Genomic DNA, 20,607 nt, shown 5'->3' with positions numbered 1-20,607 from the left:
GTGCTGCGTGCCTGAGACACGCACGGAGTCGACCTCTTCTCAGCTACCTCCCCTGTCCCCAGTCTCAGGACTGTGCTTGTTCCATGCACTGAACCAGCCTGGTGTCTGCCACGCTCCAAGCCTGAGTCAACTGAACCCTTGTTTCAGTGTTGTGCAGCTGGGCCATGCACCAAGCCTGAACTACTGGCCTGTGTGGCTAGTTGAGCTGGTAGGTTCATTTCCAAAGGCCGAGGGGTTCAGTGATTGAGGTGTGGGCCTGCTGTATTAGACAGCGACCTGGCATTAAGGTGTACATTTCTAACGCATGCAGCCCGCATGTTTGAGACCCCTGCACTAGAGGAATTTGCCAAGGGACATGGTAGAGTTTCTGTCACTGATAAGTTTTAAATGAAGATTTGGAAAAAAATAGATCAAAATGATGCTCTAGGAATTATCTGGGGTAAGTTCAGTGGCCTGTGTGACACAGGAGACTAGAAAATCAGTCTAGATCACAGTGGCCCCTTCTGGCCTTGGAATCTATGAATCATCTTCCGCTTTGTTTGAGTTCACCTTCTGCATCCTCTTATCACATCTGCCAAAAGGTGGTAGTGATGACGAGTACCTCCCCATGGGTGCAATGCCTCAGCCAACACAAACTGCTGAGAAGCCGCAGCAGAAGAGAGTGAGTTCTTCTGCCTTCCAGCCCAGGGCCATCTCCTGTAAGCTACAGAGTGTGCTGGGAGTCTCCCTCAACAAGCCATGAACATGATTCTGCTGGAATTCCATGCCTAGCCCACAGCCTTTTAAAAATAGCTTGTGTTGGGAGGGGCTGTATCTCAGGAAGTCCTTGAACAAATGACTCCAGCTTTGTACCCCTGACCCTACCCTGGGCCCTCAGGTGGCGTATCAGGTTTCTAGCCAATCAGACTGTGATTTTGAATTTAAAGAAAAAGAGATCACTTGGTTTGGGAAAAAAATGCTGCTGCAACACAATGGTGTGGCTAAGTGCCACCCCATAATATTCTGTAGTTGCTAACATGAGTTGGCTACTTTATTGCCAGTTTCCTTCTGTTCCCTGGCAGCTGGAGGTTGCTAATGCATTTCTCTCACAGCGAGGATGTTGTTGCTTCTTTTCTTGCCCAGGAAAGCATTGCTTGATTCTTTGATTTTATTTACTCAGTCCTCAAGCTTTGCTCTTAGAGCTTTCACTTAAAGCTACCCAGCGGCTTTTCTTCAAGCCCCTTCCAGGCATTTGCTCGTGGGTCCGTCTAGCTTTTCAGGGCAGAACCGTATGGATCTAATACTCCTGGGACAAAGTCTAAGACCAGAAGATAGAAATAAACTTTATTCTGTGAATTTACTCAGTTGAATCTACAGCATCCAAATAACCAAACAGAGCAAAAGAGGAGCATTGAGCTCGGGAACTGGGAGAAGAGGGAAACACCACTGTGTTTTTTATATTCATAAGTAAAGAGCAGAGGACTTTGATGGATGACCCTGTCAGTCAGAACTTAGGCCAGGTCTACGCTATAAATGTCCATTGATAGAACTATTATCGCTCAGGGCGGTGAAAAATCCACACCCCTCTGTAAGAGGCAGTAGCTATGGCAAGGGAGAAGCTCTTCCATCAACATACCGCTGTCTACACCGGGAGTACAGTCGGTACAACTGTGTTCACTGAGGGGTGTGGATTTTTCACACAGTCGTACCGACTGAACTCCCGGTGTAGACAGCGGTACGTTGACGGGAGAGCTTCTCCCCTTGCCATAGCTACCGCCTCTCAGAGAGGTGGATTAACTACACTGATGGGAGAAGCTCTCCTGTCGGCATAGGAGTGTCTTTACTTAAGCATTACAGGGACGTAGCACCGCCGGTGCAGTATTTTAAGTGTAGACCTGCCCTAAGACAGGCAGGCTCTGTGGTGACCCTGAGAGTGGCTCCTGGTGTCTGCTGGTTAGCCAGTTCGTGTGTGTCTGGAGGATCCCAGAGTTATATGGGATGTAAGAGGGTTGAGAAACTCCTGTCACCAGTATAATGCTGAGCAAGTCAGTCTTGTTCCCCCTGACCATTTTATTGTGAGTCTCGCAGCACTCAGTGTTTTTCTTCAAGTCCCAGCTGCTGGAGTAGATAGATTTGAGGGAGCTCAGATTATATTACAGATACATTTCCAGCCTTCATGTTTGTGTAGCAAAGATTGAAAACCGGAAACAAGAACCCCCCTGAAAGCTGGGAAGCCAGAAGGCAAAGAAAAATAACACAAAATTTAAAAAAATGTTTAAGCCAATCTCCTGATTTTGGGGGGCCTGACACAGTTTTTGAATGCTGGAGGCTGGCAAGTTTTTGAATGCTGTGATTAGAATGGCAAAGTGTGATAGCTGAAATGTATATATTACCTATGTCTTTGCTCTACTTTAGATACCTCATATCGAGTGCTCCCTGTTCCTCTGTCGCAGGTGTTAACGGTATGCCTGCCAGTGACCACCTACTGCCATGCCTCCCCGTAACCTTCTCAGTAATTCGACACGCCGGCTCCCAAAGAAGGGGATGATCTTCCCCGAGAAAGAGGATGTGAAAGTAAAGATCGGCTTTCTGCCAGAAGATGTAATGTCATAAAATGTAATTTTCTCCCCTTCATAATCCAGGTAAACCCCAATCTTACTGGGTCTACGACGTAGGCCCAGAGCAGTCTTAGGGGAGGTGAGGGCGCAGTACTGATACCTTGTATTCTGCAAAGCCCAGATCCCCTCCTCTGGTGTATGGCTTATCACTCCCTCATGTATCACAGACTCTTTGGCAATGCCCAAAACCCACTCGTCTTTGTTCCCCACCTCCACTTCCCAGTAACATCTCCCTGAGGTGAAGCCCGTACAGCCCAGCACACAGGGAGCAGGGTAAAACCTGTTCTGTGGCACTAAATATCCTGTGTCTTGGTATTTCTGTAACACACTCTCATCTGTGGACACGATGGAACAAGGATTTGCCAGATCTGGATCTGGAATGGCCTGCGCTGCAAGAGGGGAGAGAGAGAGAGACACACAGGAGAAGAGTGTTAAGGTCCGTCCTCACTGCAGAGTAAACCCAGGTGCGTACACAGCTGCTAACTTGAATGCCCTTCCTGTCCAGATGCATAAACACCTCATCTGAGTTCGGGGGTGCTTTCCACCCAGCATAGGCACCGACTCTGTGGGTGCTCCGGGGCTGAAGCACCCACAGAAAATAAATAGTGGTGCTCAGCACCCACAGGCAGGTTCTGCCAATTAGCTCCCCCCCCTCTGTCCACAGCACCTCCCATCGGCCAACGGGCCTCACTGATCAGCTTCTCCCCCTCCCTCCCAGCACCTTTCTCCTGCCACGGATCCGTTGTTCAGAGGTGGCCACGAGGTTCTGGGGGTGAGGGAGAGGAGTAGGGGCAGGAAGAGGCGGAGGGAGGGGGCAGAATGGAACAGGGCAGGAAGAGATGGGGTAAGGGTGGGGGCTTGGGGGCAAGGCCTGGGACAGAGCGAGGATCAAGAACCCCCCTGGGAACTGGGGAAGTCGGCACCTCTGTGCAGGCTAAACCACTCCAGTGCTGAGAGTCAGAGAATCTGAGGCCAGAAAGGAACCACGTCATCTAATCTGACCCCCGTATAGCACAGGCCACCAACCCCACCCACCACCCACCTAACCCAACCCCCAACAGTAGCCCAAAGCATGACAGCCTACAACAGACGGGACTATTTATGTGCCACAGGCAGAGAAGGAGGTGGCACCAAAGTGCACCAATGCCCGAGACCCCACAATGCAGGGAGATGATTCAGTGAGATACCCCCAAATAATCCTGGTACTTCACCCTCATCCACATGCTGCAGAGGAAGGTGAAAACCCTCCCCCCCATTGTCACTGCCAGCCTGATCTGAGGGAAAATAGCCCTCCAGTGCCTTCCCATGATTCCCCTGTGAAAGACAGACCAGGTACCCCACGAATCACTGGGAAAGAAACACAGAATAGCTCAGTTTATGGTGGCACCATCAGCCACGGAATGTGCTCCCAGAAGTCCTAGAGACTTGCCAACACCAGTGAAAACACAGTAAGTGAGGTAAGGCTCAGCAGCATGGCTCCTTGCACCCAGCCCAGGCTAACCTGGGTGCTAATCCCCATGGTTCCCTCTGCAGTGCAGACAGACCCTTCCAGGCAGAGCTCAGCCCTTGGGGAGACTCGGACCATTTCTCATGCTCCCTAGCAGCCCCAGGCTGGCTAGGGTGGGCACTGAGTGTCAGTCCTGGGGAGCTGCCTGTTGGCTGAAGCTGACCAGGAAAGTATCTGTCGTTCCCGCCAGGCATCTAAGAGGTACTGTTTGGGGGGTGACAAATGGATTTTTTTGTAATTTTTTTTAGGAAGCCTGTATGTGCCTCAGTTTCCCTATATGCAGTGGGTGAAAAGGGACTGTTTGCTCTTGGGACAGGCTAAGCTGCCCACGTTGCTGTCTGTGGCCTGAGGTCCTCAGAAGACAACGGCAACTCCAATTGCGCTGGGAATTAGCCTTCTTGGTGGCACTAACTGTCCACAGCACCGGGATGTGTAAAGTCCATCCAGTGCACTACACTCATTTTGGGGAGGGAGCATGGTCTAGAGGTTAGAAGCCAGGATTCCTGGGCTCTATTCCTCACTCCGCTACTGACTTGCTTTGTGACCTCAGGCATGTCCCTTCCTCTCGCTGCATTCCAGCTTCCCTTTTTGTCAAATGGCCATAAAAGATGTCAAGTATTCAGATGCTGTTGCTGGGGGCCATGAAAGGACACAGATAGGTGACTATGAGATCAGAAGAGAACCCCTTCCCCAGCCTCCAGTGGTGCTCAAGGGACAAGGAGGGGGACACAACACGCTTGTGGTGTTCAGTGATCCTGCTGGGAGCATAGTGCTTGAATGAAACCCTCTTTATCCAAAGTTCTGTATCACAGAGCTTCTGCCATGTTCCTCCTTCCTGTCTGGGAAGCCCAACCACTGAAAGGTACAATTCCCAGTACCACAGGGAGCACCAACCCCCAGGCACAGACAATGATCCTTGAACTCATGGTCCTATCTTTATTGAATTTATCCACCAATGGTTATTAGTATCCTGTCTTCCGACACCGGCCAGTACTAGGTGCCCCAGAGGGAATGAACAGAACAGGTGATCATCAAGTAATCCATCCCCTGTCGCCCATTCCCAGCTTCTGGCAAACAGAGGCAAGGGACACTATCCCTGTCCATCTTGGCTAACAGCCATTCATGGACCTGTCCTTCAAACACTTATTTAGTTCAAAAAAGAAGTCTGTTATGGTCTTGGCCTTCACAACATCCTCTGGCAAGGAGTTCCACATGTTCACTGTGTGTTCTGTGAAGAAATACTTCCTTTTGTTTGTTTTAAACCTGCTGCTGCCTATTAATTTCATTTGGTGACCCCTAGTAACTATTAAGTTATGAGAAGAAGTAAATAACACTTTCTTATTTACTTTCCCCACACCTGTCATGATTTTATAGACCTCTGTCATATCTCCCCTTAGTCATCTCTTTTCCAAGCTGAAAAGACCCAATCTTATTAATCTCTCCTCATATGGCAGCTGTCCCATACCCTAATTGTTTTGGCTGCCCTTTTCTGAACCTTTTCCAATATATCTTTTTTGAGATGGGGCAACCACATCTGCATGCAGTATTCAAGATGTAGGTGCACCATGGATTTATAGAGAGGCAACATGATATTTTCTGTCCCTTTCCTAATGATTCCCAAAATTGTTTGCTTTTTTGAATGCTGCCGCAGTCCTGATTCTCTGCCTGGCTCAGTACTGGCTTGAGCATGGTCTCCCCCCAAGGGACCTTCCACCAGCTGGGGATGGATGGAGCCCAGCACATGAGTCCATGCTCCTGACACTAGGGGAGGAGGGGAGGATAGCATAGGAGCTGGTGGGAGATGCTTCCTTAACTCTTTATTTCCCAGTTTTCAGAGGTTGAAATACAGGTTGCTTTCATCTTCTGGAAAAGTACGAGGCATCAATGGTCAACCTGCACTCTGTGTTAATGACGTTTTGCAGCAGCGAAGCTTGTCTTTTAGATAAAAAATAAAAACAGAGGAAGTTTCTAGTCCTTATAATTACTGAGAGAAGAGCAAAATGTGACCCAAGTGTGCACTAAAGGCTAATTATTGGGAGACCTAAAAAATGTACCCTACTTTCCAATTGTAAATAGTATGTGCACGTTCATACATCACAAAATGGAAGTGGGTGACAGGGGATGGATCATTGGATGATCCCCTGTTCTGTTCATTCCCTCTGGGGCACCTGGCATTGGCCACTGTTGGAAGACAGGATACTGGGCTAGATGGACAATTGGTGTGAACCAATTTGGCCGTTCTTATGATATAATGATTCCTTCCAACCTTGAGATCCATGACTGTATTGGTGGAAACCTCTTGTTTGAATTCAGAAGCTTCTTCTAAAAAATGAATCCTGAGATTTTAAGTAATAATTGTTGTAGGATAATAACCTCATGAAAACTTACCCTCTTTCTCTGCCTTTGAGATCAGAAAGTTCAGTTGATAGGGCAGGGTCTCTAGAGAAAGAAAAGATCAGAGGAGAGCTGATTTCCCCCTTTCTTGCAGGAAAATAGGCTCATGAAAACTTAGGGCTGGATGGATTCACAAAGAAACTTAGGCAAAGTGACATTTAGCATCACATGACCCAAAGTTTAGGCACCTAGAAAGCCATTGTGATTCACAAAGCCTGAGTCAGGCTCCCTGTACCGTGAACGGGGAAAAAGATGCGCCTTGCAATGAGATTCACAAAGCCAGCGTGCTAGGCGACTCCCTGCTTACGCCAGCCAGTGGGAAAGGCCAAGGTGCAGGGTGTGGCGGTGTAGGGGTGTGTGCTAAGCCCTGGCCATCTCAGGGAGTTCGGCCACTGAGTCTGGGCAGCACCGTAGGTGCCTCCCTCGGTGTGGGATTCTCAACTGCGATCCCTCTCTTGGTTTCCAGTACCTGTGCCATTTTTTTTGGCAAGAAGCCTGCAGGGGTGGAGAAAACCCACCTTGCTCATAACTTTTACCCCAGTGGGTGGAGCACTCAGCTGGCCTTGGGGGGACCGCTAGTTCAAGTTAACCCTGTGCCACAGAGGGAGCAGGGATCTGAAATGAGATCTACCGCCTCCCAAGGAGTGCCCTCATCTCTGGGCTGCAGGATTTTCTGATGCGGGGTGCCCATACGTTCTCCTGGGGGAGAGGTTCCACTGGGCATAATCAATAATTCATTGGGCCAGAGGCAGAAAGAAATCAGAAGAACATCTCTGTAGCCTGGCGGTTAGAGCACGCCCTTGGGAGGTGGGAGACCCAGAAGCCTTTCCCTCTGCTCAATTATTTATATGCAGTGGATCAGATTCAAAAGTGGAGACAGAGGCCATATTGGACCCCCATTGGAATTTCTTCTTCTCCACGGGACAAGGGATTTGAACTGGTGGTCTCCCACATCCCATCTCTTTACTCTAATCACGGAGCTATAAGTGATAAGGGAGCTTGCTTTTCCCTAGGGCCTGGTTCTTTTGGGTAAATTCACATATAGGACCTGAGCCAGTAAGCGTGCTCGGAGCAGACATCTCAGATTAGGCCCTGTAGGTGAGTTAGGAGGAGGAACACCTTTCTTTCCCCAGTTCATGTAGCTCTCTGGGGCTTATGTGTCTGGACAGCTAGACTTGAACTGCAGTGCGCACGCACAGAAGAAGAAACACAGATGCCTAGGGAAAATTTACTGCAAAAACAGAGGTGATGAGTGACTTTAGGCAGCTCAGCAGGGGGCCCTGTGAATCCCAGTGTGGTCTGATTCTGGGATTTAGATGCCTAAAATGGCAGGTAGACCCCCAAGTCCTTTTGTGAATCTAGCCCTCACCCTTTCTCTCTGCCTTTGGGCTCAGAAGTCAGTTCAGAGGGCCGGGTCTCTAGAGAAAGGAAGGACTGGAGAGGTGATTTCATGTTGTATTAACTCTGGTGACATTTCTACTGTTAATTAATGTAACTGTGCTTGAGAGAGACAAGCTTTGGAGCTTACTCAGAGCTTTTCTTCGGGTCTGTGTAGCTCAAAAGTTTGTCTGTCACCAACAGGAGTTGGTCCAATAAAAGCTGTTACCTCCCCCATCTTGTCTAATATCCTGGGACTGACACAGCTACAGCAGCACTGCATGAAACGATGCTGTAATTCTGAGACAGCCCAAAGGAAAAGACCATAGGTTGAGAGGCAGATTCGAATGGGGAGACCTTTCCAGCGAGACCAAACTAAAGTGAAATCATCATCCAAAATACACATCTTGCACTTTGCCATCTCCCACCTTCCTCCAAGGATCTCAAAGCACTGGGCGGCATTCACTAATTAGCATAACAAGGTAGGGTGGTCATTATTGCCTCCTTTTGAAAGATGGAGGAACTTGAGGTACAGACTAGGATTTTCAAAAGAGCTGAGGCTCTGTGATGGCCAACTCCTATTGACAGTCAGAGAGAGAGAGATGAGTGCCTAAATCCCATAGGTCCCTTGGAAAATCCCAGCCATGGAGGTTACATTCAACATTTTCTATAACATCTGGTGACTGCATGTCTCAAATTCTGAGTGACCCATTTTGACACCATGAGTTGGGTCTGAGACAATCCAAGTGGAGGCCTGGAGAACTGGCATCAGCCCTGAGCCCTCCCCATCCCACCCACAAAGATGTTTAGCTGGGACGAGCTGAGAACTAATAGGCCAGAGTCCATCTCCTTCCACAGTCAGAGGTGCATCTCGAAGTATCATCACCATAGCATGAACCCAGATAACTGTTAAGTTACCTTTGAATTTCTTCAGAGCCTCCTGCAGACAAACATTTCTTTGGGAAGAGACGCCGACTCTCTCTCTCAGATCCTCTGGCACAGCCACTGGTTTCTCAGACTTCAGCTTCTCACACCTAGAGGGGGAAAACAAGACAAGACAGAACAAAACCAGCCATTCTAAATCTTTTCTGTCTTTTGGGAGAATGAGCTACCAGAGGCTGCTCTCTCGTGGGCTCACTGTGAGCCTCTAACTCCCACTGGTGAGCCAATTGCCCTCCTCTCTGGAGTATTTAAATGCCTAGATCCTCAAATAGGAGTTAAAGAGAGTAAGGGGTCCACAAGCTGCCCCTCAGACAGAAGGGCATAATCTCATGGGAAAGGATGCTCCAGTGGTTAAGGGGTTGCTGTAGGAATCTGGAAACCTATGTTCCACTCCCTTCTCTGCCACAGCCTCCCTGCATGACCTGCGGCAAGTCACTTAAGGCCTGATTTTTAAAGGTCAGTCCTGGGATTTTCAAAAGCACCTAACCAAGCTAGGCTCCCAACTGCCACTGATTCCAATGGGAGCTGCCTAACTTGCTTGCTGGAATTTTCCAAAGCAGGTAAGTGCCTAGCTACATGTCAGGTGTCGAAATACCCTGTAATATCTGACCCGGGGGATCCAATCCCCTTCCAACATCACAAAGCGTAAGGGGGAGTGGGCAGGAGCTACGTACCTGCTCCAGGTGCTTTTGATGTCCTAGAAGAGAGAGAGGGGAGAAGAAAAAAAAAAGAGCTCAGTCCCATGAGCCAGAAGCTGCTGATCGCTCCTGCTCTGGAGAGGACTCACTTTGCCATCCCTAGTTGAGCTCGAGATGCAGTTCTCTGTAGTTGCACCTTTAAAATTCCATTCACAGACTTCAGTGGAATGGGGCCCTTAAGCACACACCATGATTGTGGGTTTTCTTCTTCTAAATTCTATTATGCCTGTGCCAATGGCACTTGCTCAAACAGACTCATCAGACACATGAATCCCGGACTTCCATGTGCAACTGCTGTGTCCAGAGCATTTGCCTCTCACAAGCTAAAAGCTCCATTTATGCAATTCTGGAAACTGGATTCATTCCCATTTCTTAATAGGCCCTGAAAAGAACTTCGCTTTCCTAATCTCCCACTTCCTAGACACTGGAGTTGTGCCGTTTACTCCTGCCAGATCATTAGGGCCCCTCATTTTCCATTTTAATTTTAGTTAAACACTGATAAATTCCCAGGAAAAATTACCACAACAACAAAAACAAATGGAAATCAGTGCAAAAAAACTATTCACTTTTCTAGGTAAATATCAGGTTTATTTTGGTGGATGGAAAGATGGGAAAAAAGTGTTCAGTAGATTAATGCTTTCAATTCTGTTCATCACTCTGGTTTGCTACAGAACTAAAACAGAGCTCAAAAAACACAATGGCCCTCTAAGTTTAAGAAAACAATACATCTCTAATCCCCAAATAAAACTTGTCCTTTGAACCAACAGTTTACTGGTGGAGACTTAGAACTATTAGCCTATAAATATTCACATTTGATAATTGGGCCACCCCATTTGCAGCGCATACACTCAACTTCATCCTTAGCTCCTGTCTTTGTTTCTATAACCTTTTTGAATACTTCCTTGTGTTCTGAAACGTATTCTGATACAGATTTTCATTTTCTTCCCATTTTAGTGCATCAAATCTTTAACCCATTGTCTGCTAACAGTTTGAAATGTGTACGTGGTGGGTGAGATTCATCAATACGTTCAGATGAACACGCACTTCAGACCTTGTGTGCATGCCTGTTGGATATTGTGCGTATCTTCTAGAACAATATGTTCTTATTTCAGCAGGCAGCTTTGCATATACATACAGACCAATGTATTATCGTAATACAGAGATCTCATGCAATGGATTGTATTTTCCTAATAAAACAAGTTTTTTATATATATTTGAATAATACAAAAGTAGGATGAAAATCAGAAAAAAAATGAATACCTCTTTTTTGTAAAAGCCAGGAATGTTTTATAAAAATTGCTTTAAACTGAAAAGAAGAGGGGATTATGTATGATGTATCAAAAAGGTCTGAGACATCTGCCTTTAAAACAGCAAAACTGTTTCCACGTTGGAAATATTAGAAATGTCAAATTTTGTTTTCCCTCGCTTTGCTAAAGGAAATGTTGACAGTCTCCATTGGGGAGGGGGACCTTTCCAAGAACTTAATAAACTCCAAAGCTAATCACTCAGAATCTCTCCCTTGCCTGGGCAGGGATCTGGGTGTCTCTAACCGTCTCACCTGCAGGAATTGGCTTGTTGGCTGCTGATACTTCTCTTCTATCTCATTGATCAAGTCACTGAGACGGGAAATCTCCTCAGATAGTTTGGTGACATTTTCATCCTGTATCTTCACAATTTCCTTGTCCAACTCTTCCAGCTGCACCAGCAGGAGTTGCTCTTGTTCCTCCAGGAATTGCCGCAGTTGCTCAAATTCAGACACAATCTTCTGCCTCTCAGCTTCTACCTTTCCCTATAATGAAGAAGCAAACCGGAAAAGGACAGGTCAGGGACTGGGGTTGCCAGATGTCCGGTTTTCGACCAGAAAGTCCAGTCAAAAGGGAAACCTGCAGTGTCCGGTCGGGACTGCTGACTGGATATTGGAAGCCAGTTACTCTGGGTAACCGGACTTCTAACACCAGGGGAGCCTGGAGGAGCACTCAGGGATGGCTCGGGGACGGGGGAGAGAAGTGCGGGCAGCTCCCTCGTCCTGCCCCAATCACCCCTCTACCCGCAAAGCATGGCTCTCCCTCCCCTGCCCTGCCCCGCCCCACTCCAGTAACCTCCACCACACCCGTAGAGCCCAGCTCAGCTGGCAGAGGAAGGGAGGTGGAGAGAGCAGCAAGCGACAGTGAGGAGGAAAGAGGATTGGGGGGCGAGACCTGGAGGGAAAGAGGCAGAGCCTGGGGTGGGGCAGGTTCCAGCGCTCAGCATCCGGTTTTCACAGATGAGAAAGTTGGGCATCCCAGACTCTCCCCATGTCCCTGAGAGGAACAGCTCTTAAAGCCCTCTTGTCATATCAACCTAGTACAAACATACGTTTGAGATTTCAGGAGAAAATGCCTGATAGCTTCTAGAGAGAAGATTTTTGGATAGTCTCTCAGCTGGCCTGAATGAATAACATGTTCCAAAGTGCCTTGGTGACCTAGGAGTCCAGTTCCCACTTTCAAAGTTATTTTTGTGCTTAGGAGCCTACGTTTCTTTGAAAATGACTTTTGAAAATAGAACTTAGGGTAAATTTTCAGAAACAGCAAAATCATTTAGGAGTTGAAACCCATTTAAAAGAAGTGTATAAGGAGCTGCTTTTAAAAGATATTAGGTGTTTAAAGAGACATAAAAGTCCTGAGAGGGATTTTCAGTATTACTTAGGTGCCTAAGTTCCCTTAACTACAGAGGATGTTAGGTGCTACTTAGTTGCTTTTGAAAAAATCTCACTAGGCCTCTCTGCATTTTAAGGTCCTAAATATCTTTGAGAATCTGGCCCTTAACCATTTGCAAAACTGTAAACCTTAGGCTCCAAAAATCACTTAGGCACTTTTGAAAATGTCACCCAATATCTCTAAAATGATGAGTCTTCAGGTCCGAGTGGCTTAGTATATTCTGCTGATCATTTAGAGTCCTCCCGCAGCAGAAAGGTTGGAAGGGGGGGTCCGACTCCATATCAGGAATACATTGGCAGAGAGCTGTGGAGAAGACTGAAGGAAAGTTCTGCTGGTTATCCACACAAAACGCCAGGTACAACATATACTATGCAAAATCCTTGCTTTTTCTCCAGCTCTTACATGTTTCATCCGGCATTTTGTACATTACATTGTCCCAGAGGGAACCAGTCGTGTCTGGAGGTTATAGATGGAGATTCAGGGGGAGGATGTCAGTGATACAAAACTGCCACTGGGTATCTAAGTCCTATTGACAGTCAATGTGAATTAGGCACCTAATCACTCATACGTGCCTTTGAAAACAATCTCCCTTCAAATCACTGTTTGTAGCTGGGTTTGGACCCACTGATGTGTGGGGAATAAGATCAGTGCTTAAGAGTTGAAACTGGAAGCAAGTGGAGGAATCAGCCCAGAGGGATGATAAACAAAGACAAACATGATCACACCCTCACAAGGTGTGTCTACAAGAGGCAAAGCGCTTGAGGTTATCTGGGAGTTATCCAATACATTACAGCTAACCCTGAATTAACTTCAGCCTTGCTCCTGGTTAGCACCTTTTAGCTCAGTTTAACTGGATAAGGTGAACTCTCCACACCACACTAGGGTCAAATTAAATTAGGTTTACAATGTTTGCATGTCAGGGGTTTACACCAGTATAAAGACATTACATTAAAAAGTGATTTGAGGTACAGCTGTACTACACAAATGTTATGGTGGCGTTTAGAGGACGTGCACTATATGCCCCTGCTAACTTGGGCATAGATAGCAGTGTAGATGGCGAGGCATGGCTTAAGCAAGTAGAGTCACGAGATGCCTGAACCCTCTGGGTATAAACCCTATGGACATGGCTCTATACGCCCCCAAGCAGGGCCTCCCCCATCTACACTGCTAAAAAGAGCAGTGTAGTGTCCCGCTGCCCCCCCACGCCACAAGAGCCTTTCCTCACCAAAGGGGAAGGCTCCAGAAGTGCGACAAGGCTCCGGCAGCTCCGCTGCCTCCCCCTGCTGGAGTTTTTTCATTCACCCACCAGAGTGTGGACACAGCCTGCTTTTCACTGTGCTGTGTAGTTACACATACGCTGCAGGTCGCCCCCAGAGCTGTGCCGTGTAGATGGAGCCATGGCTAAATCAGCCAGTGCTGTGTATAGACCAGGGCTGACACTCTCTCCACACAGAGATACCAACTCTGACTGATGGAACTGCTGGACCATAACAATGGGCACCTACCAGATATTCCTGGCTTTGCGTCTCTCCATCTTGTTTCCACTCCAGAAGTTCTTCTCTCTCTTGCTTCAGGATGTTCAGTCGGGTTTGAATTTGATCCTGAGGCAAGAAAAACAACCTTTGAGAGGGTCAGGGGGCTGAGGAGTCGGTCCTCACAGATACATTTATATACATTGCATGTCCCTCTCAGGCTGTCAAAATTGCCTCTTGAGAGGTGGGAGATTATTATTCATTATTTATTAATTGTATTATCATAACATCTAGAAGCCTCACGCATGGGCCAGGACCCCAAAATCCCAGGGGCTGTACAAACAGAAGAAAAAGACAGTCCCTGCCCCCAAAGAAGTTGCAGCACTTCTAATAAGCCCTCTGACTTCAATCGTTCAGATTTTGATAATGGCGTCACGGTTACATTTTGGAACAGAAGGGTACCCAGTTTGGACATTAGGATTCTAAAAATGTTGTGCTGAGAAGTACTTATCAAAGTGAAGCGTAAACACTAACAGTACTTCCCTACATGCAGGGCCAACATTACTGAAAAGACCAGCGCTTAAAATTCTAGGGCATATTCGAGTACTGCTGAAATAAGCAATCTTACGCTGGAGTTTCCATCCTGACAGTATCAAAATTAATACAAAAAACGTAGCTAGTGCTGCTACAGTAGTGTGCACAAAAGCACTAATTCGGTTTATGTAGTGTGAGGTGATAACTGCAAAATGAACATCCTCTCTTCAGCACTGACCAGTATCAGTGCACTGCCTTATTAACATCACCATTAGTATGACATGGTTAATATACTGTCGAAACTCAGCCCTGCTGAGCGGTTTATAATGTGAGTGTAAAGCCCTGCCTGACAGGAGCGGTGAGAGGCTGTGTGGTCTAGTGGCTAGAGAAGTAGGATGGGCAATGGGAGGCCAGGGTTTAATTCCTGGTTCTGCCACTAAGCTGCTTTGTGAGCTTCGTCAGGTCACTGCTCCTTCAGTGCCTCTCCTCCCTTTTTTCCGCTCGGCGCTGGAGGGGGGGGCTCCGCCAGGTGCCCGATCGGTCGCCTTACTGCTGTCCACGTCCCCCCTCCAGCCACGGCCCTGCTTCGGGCCCCAGCTCGGAGGGGCGGTGAGAGGGCGCGGACAGGGGCAAGAGGGGTGTAGCTCAGCACCCCCACCCCACTCCAAAAACTGTTCCAGCGCCACTGAAGCCACATCTGCTGTGGCCTGGGCTCCCCCCGGCCCCGCTCCCACTGCAGTGCCCAGCCCTGGCCTAACCTTGTGCTCCCGGGCAGCCTCCTCTATGGAGCACAAGGTTAGGCCAGGGCTGGGCACTGGAGTGGGCCTGGGACTCCCTGCAGATCACACAGATGAGAACTTGGTCCTGGTTACAGAAGAGTTTGAAAGGCTCCTGGTGCGCGTTGCACAAACCTCCTGCTGCTGCTGCTGGGACACTCAGCTGCTTGGCTATTTCTGCCAAATTCCCCAGTTGTCTGTTCGGCCTCAGGGTCCTCTGGGGAAAGGTCTCTCTGCACTGAGGGCAGGAGATGTCTGTGTCTGGTCTCTCCCAGCACTGGGCGATGCAGGCTCGGCAGAAATTGTGCCCACAGTCTATAGTCACTGGATCCGTGAAAAAACTCAGACAGATGGAGCAAGTAGCTTCATCTCGGAGGCTCTTCAAAGGATTCAAAGCTGCAGCCATGGCTCCCTGCAGACCGTGGAACAGGATAAGTTTCGTTTCCTGCCAGACCCAGCAAGCAGCCTTGCAAAGCAGATTGACCAACCGGGAGCCAATCACGTTCTGCGGCGGGAAATTCTAAAAACAACCAACCAACCCATCACCACAGACACAACACACCTGAAGCCCCCCCACCCCCGCCCCCTAGAAAAGCCCCCAAACAAGCAACATGCTACTTAAAGAAATGACTAGGCAATTACACCCATAAAGAAGCCAACAGAGGCTTGCTGGGAGCAGGCCTGGCAGCTTTCTTTCTATACCACAGAACAAACACAGATTCAGATTCAGGTTTAAGGCCAAGACCCTTTCTGAACCTCCTTTGTAAAGGACTTTGAGATCTAGTGAGGGAAAACACTATATAAGAGCCTTACTAAGCCCTAATAGTTAGAGATCATTTTAAGCCTTGATCAATGTATTGCTTCCAAAAAAATTATTTGCATTGACTTAACTATTCTAACTCTGGGGTTTCTAGTTATTCATATCAAATATCCAATCCCTTTTTGGCATCTTGCTAAATTACTGGCCTCAAAAACTCCACGTGGCAATGAGTTGCACTGTTTAACTACGGGTTTTGCGTAAAAGTATTTCTTATTGGTTTTGAATTTGATCCCTTTCCATTTCATTGACCGTCCTCTTGTTCTTGTGTTATGAGACAGGCAGAAAAGACTTTCCCAGTCTTCTCTGGCCCATTCATTATTTTATACCCTTTTAGCCTCTCCCCTCTTAGTCATCTCCTTTCCAAGGTAAACAGTCCCGTTCTTTGGAATCTTTCCCACCAAAAGAGGTTTTCCAGGCCCCTCATCATTCTCGTTGCCCTTCTCTGAATCCTCTCTAATACTGCAATAGCCTTTTTCAAATGATGTGACCAGTACTGCACACAGTACTCTAGGTCGGTGGTTTTCAAACTTCTATCTGGCGACCCAGCTGAAGAAAATTGCTGATGCCTGCGACCCAACGGTACTGGGGATGAAGGGTTTGGGGTGTGGGAGGGGCTCAGGACTGGGGCAGAGGGTTGGGGTGAGGAGGTGAGGGTTGCAGGGTGGGACCGAGAATGAAGGATCCAGGGTATGGAAAGGGGCTGGGGCTGGGCTGGGGATTCAGGCTCTAGAGTGGGGCTGGGGATGAAGGGTTTGGGATGCAGGAGGGGGCTCTGGGTTTGGGGAGGCTTAGGGGTGGGGTGGGGTTGGGGAGCGCCTCAGGCTTACTTCCAGTGGCTCCCGATCAGTGGTGCAGCTGGGGTGCAGAGGCAGGCGTCTTGCCTGTTCTGGCGCCATGGACCGTGATGCACCCCAGCAGCGGCCAGCAGAAGGTCCAGCTCCTAGATGGATGAACATAAGCAGTGCTGTGAGGCTCTCGCCCGCAGGCACCACCCCCTGCAGCTCCCATTGGCCGGGTGCCAGCCAATGGGAATGCGGAGCCAGTGCTTGGGGCAGGACAATGCGCGGAGCCCTGTGTGCATCCTCTACTCCCTTCCAGGGCACAGTGCAGTGTCAGAACAGGTAGGGACTAGCCTGCCTTATCCAGGAGTGGGAGGGATGAGGGAGGGGGAAGGCACAACCCTCTAGGAATTTCAGAGATGGGGTGAGGCCCTATAGCAGAAGGGTCTATATCCCTGCCCATCATCAGTGTGAACTGTTCTAGTCTGGGTATTTGTGTGACCCACAGAAATGGCCAATCCGTCAGAGAATCTGATGTTCTGGCCATGGTGGTATCCAGTGACAGTGAGTTCCACAGGATGATGACATTACAAGTTAAAGGTCCAGCTGCTGTGTGATGTGCAGGGCTGGCAGTGCCTAGCAGAGTGCCTGGCCTTTGTGCCCCATTTCTGTCCACCTCCTGGCTCAGACTTTCCTCTCCTCTGGAGGCCAGGTCTCTGCAGAGGCCCTTGGGGAGAGAGTCAAGGTAAAGGCCTGTGGCTGCCCCAAGAGGATGGGCCAGCGGATACTCCCCTTGGTGACCTGAGCCCAGATGCCCCAATGCATTATAGGGAGAGGGGAGCAGTGACTGGAGATGAGCGCCGACTGCTGGTTACTCTAGGCCTGACAAGTCCTGGGCCTGTGGAAATCTGCGAGGCCGTCCCCAGCCATTACCCTTCCCTGGCTCCCTGGGAATCTCTAAGACGCCTTTGCTCAAAACCCAGGGAACCCCAAAGAGCCGAAACAGCATCCAAAGGTCACCCCTGAGAGCAAAGCTCGGCCAGCGTCTCAATACGCACTGGGCGCCCCTTAGCATGACTCTGGGGACAGGAGTGCAGGCTTGCACCCGTAGCCCTGGGAGATGGTGCGTAGGGTTGTTATGCTCTCTCCTGGAGGCCTTCCCATTGTCAGGATAGGGGGTTTCTGTGCAGAGTGTAGTTTGGGGTCCATTGGGGGCATGATGGGGGGAAACCCAGAGCTGAATTCCCATTCTCCTTCCCTAGCAGGGGTCTCCCTACAGGTAAAGCCGCCTCTGAACAAGTTTCTTCTCTCTCCATACAGCAGCAAAAATCGGAGAAGATTCTGCCTCCAACTTTCCATCAGCAACAGACACCCAGAGCATGGGAGCCTGAAGCTAGGTCTAGAGTGACCTTGCCCATCCAGTGAGGAATTATGGGATGCCACCTCCATCTGTGAGGCAAATGGGCCCACTTGAAATACCTGAATGCAAAAATTGTGGTTTGTAGGAAGAAGACTCTTTGCTCTAATCGAGCTCCAGTCTGAGATGCCACCTGCTTTTGTGACACACAAAACTCTGCTCCAAACTGAACCGCTGAGTCTCCAGATATCAGAGTGTGGTTTGTTAGCGTCTCTCTGTGGAGCAGGACCTGTGGAAAGATGAGGATCTATCCCTTTCTGGCTGTGGCTGAGGGGATGTGGAATGGGTTTTTCCCTATTTCTTTTCCAGTTCCAACTTTTGCTGGCTTTGCATTTTCAAGAAATGATTTCTGGGGACTGACCCAAAAGCTCCAATGCCTCAGATACCTACAGGCCTGCAGACTGTATGTATTTTTGGATGCAAGGGTATTGCAACCTGAAATTACTGGAGTGAGGAGCTCCTTCATTTGCATAAATATGTCCTAATTAGATCCCCTTGAGTGATGCCAGTGACCTTAGAAGGAGAGTTTACCATTCTGATTGGCCACGGGAGCCCTGAGGTTCCAAGGAGGAGGGGCCAGCTGGGTCATCATCTGCAAAAGCCAAAGGAAAAGAAGAAACCTTTGTTCTGGCTTGTTAGGCTGGTTTGCTCTGGCTGCTCTCCTCTGGCCATGCCACACAAAGTGCCCTGTGCTTCATTCACCCCCCAGCTGGCCACTGAGAGGCAGGAGTCAGCAACGTGGGGCGTCCAAGATCTGACACTACAAGTGAGTCACCGCTAGCGAGCCTGCAAGTCCATCGACCTTAACACATGTGAGCTAGGTGCTGACTCCGTGGGTGCTCTGGGGCTAGATCAGCTCCTCCACCTCCCTCCCAGCGCCTCCTGCCTACCACAATCAGCTGTTCAGTGGTGTGCAGGAGGTGCTAGGGGTAGGGGGCAGAGCGAGGGGGGGGCGAGCTCAGGGGAGGAGACAGAATGGGGTAGGGGTGTGACGAAGATGGGAAGGGGAGGAGCGGGGGTTGAGCACCCTGCAGGAAATGACAAAGTTGGCGCCTGTGCATGTGAGCTCACGAGCATAGCGCCTATAGAGTAGTTGCTCGGGTACCTCAAACAACCCTACGTCAAACAGCCTGGCTATCATGCATGCAGGTATTTCAGGTGTTTAACCTTGAGAAATCCTGTTGTTTTCACCTACGTTTGTCATATGACCGTTCAGTGCAACCAGCCTTATTGGAACATGACATTGTGTGACATGGGGATGAGATTGGCTGTTACCTAATCAGCCATAATTTGAGCAGGCTGCCTTCCTGGAACCCACAGCTCTGAGGCAATTTTCACTTCAACCAGAGATTCGTCTGACCCTCCCTCTATCAACTCTTTGGCTGGGACTGAAATGTTTGGTGTTTGAGGTGAAGGATGCCCTGGGACTGCGGTACTACTCGCTCCATGAATTCACCGCCTTCCCAGAGTGTTATGTAGCGCTTAGAAGGTGCCATTTAATTTATTTGGGATGGTTTAAATTATCCTGTTGCTGTACTCAGGTTCATTAATGTTTTTTTCATTTTTATGTGAGGTTTTTTTGACATTTTTGCTCGGTTATTGAGCTGATAAAATATGTACCACGGAAAGGTGGGTGGTTCGGCTGTTTCTTCCCCAGACAGCTGGAGCAGACTCTGAGTCATACTGAGGGCTGGTCCCTAGATGCCCCAGCATCCTCCAGGGCCAGGCACCAGAACTGGAACCTGCTTTCCATCAGCAACAGGGGATCCAGAAGCTGGCAGTGGGGTGGGGTAGTGGATACCAGCCCAGGTCAAGCCAAAGGCTGCCCAGTCCCCCCTTAATAAATCCATACTCCTCACGCCTCCAACCCCCTCAGTTAGTCACTGGCTTGTACCTTCATGCTGGGGCATTTAAATCTGTTCTCTTTGACTCACTTGTGTACAGCTAGTTCTGAGTATCCCTGTTGAGTGAAAGGGTGGGTTAGGGTGCTAGCCCGGGAGACCTGGTTCTGCCATGCGCTTCCAGGGTGACCCTAGGTTCCTCTGGTTATTTGTTGGGCTAATTAACCCAGCACTGTACCCTAGGCAACCCCCACTAAAGTCCACCATCCTGTCTGCTCTAAAGGCTGCCCACCGCCCCTCTCCTGGCCAGTGTAACACTACAAACTGCTGCCTGCACAATTTGCTACCTGTAGTTACTGACATCTCTAGTCTCTTTTACTGCCGTGAAACAATGTGCTGCCTCTGCCTTGCCCCATCCTGTAGTCCAGAGGCAGCATTCCCATCACAATTTGCTACCTGTCACCTTTCCCCATCTCCTGGTCCCAGGGTAACAAATTGTGATGATAGGGGTTTCCCTATTCCCGTGGTGCTACCTCTACCTTTTCTCATGCTCTGGGCCAGGGGCAGCACATTATGACAGACTGAGGCATTCCTGTCACCTTTTGCTAGAGTGTGGTATTTCTATTTTAAATCTGAACACAAATAAAGTACCTTTGTGACTGGGAAAAGTGTTCTACAGCATTAAACCTCAGGGCTACTGTATGTAAACCCCAGAATGAAGGTGGTGTTATTTAGTGTTAGTCTTGTTCCACTATAG

General features: G+C 48.8%; 1 protein-coding gene across 1 annotated transcript; it reads right to left on the bottom strand.

Moving 5' to 3' along the window:
• Positions 1 to 1,308: 1,308 nt before the first annotated feature.
• LOC142047644 (zinc finger protein RFP-like) lies at positions 1,309 to 15,428 on the bottom strand. The gene is given in 8 exon segments (XM_075071659.1): positions 1,309 to 2,986; positions 6,493 to 6,543; positions 8,794 to 8,909; positions 9,492 to 9,514; positions 11,074 to 11,304; positions 13,717 to 13,812; positions 14,976 to 15,003; positions 15,005 to 15,428. Coding segments are annotated over 8 exon segments (1,491 nt in total). The 5' UTR covers positions 15,400 to 15,428; the 3' UTR covers positions 1,309 to 2,435.
• Positions 15,429 to 20,607: the final 5,179 nt, after the last annotated feature.

The sequence above is a fragment of the Chelonoidis abingdonii genome, chromosome 12 (assembly GCF_003597395.2).
Source record: "Chelonoidis abingdonii isolate Lonesome George chromosome 12, CheloAbing_2.0, whole genome shotgun sequence".
Taxonomy (NCBI): Eukaryota; Metazoa; Chordata; order Testudines; family Testudinidae; genus Chelonoidis; species Chelonoidis abingdonii.
The sequence above is the reverse complement of the archived record's forward strand: the minus strand, read 5'-3'. Positions and strand labels throughout refer to the sequence as shown.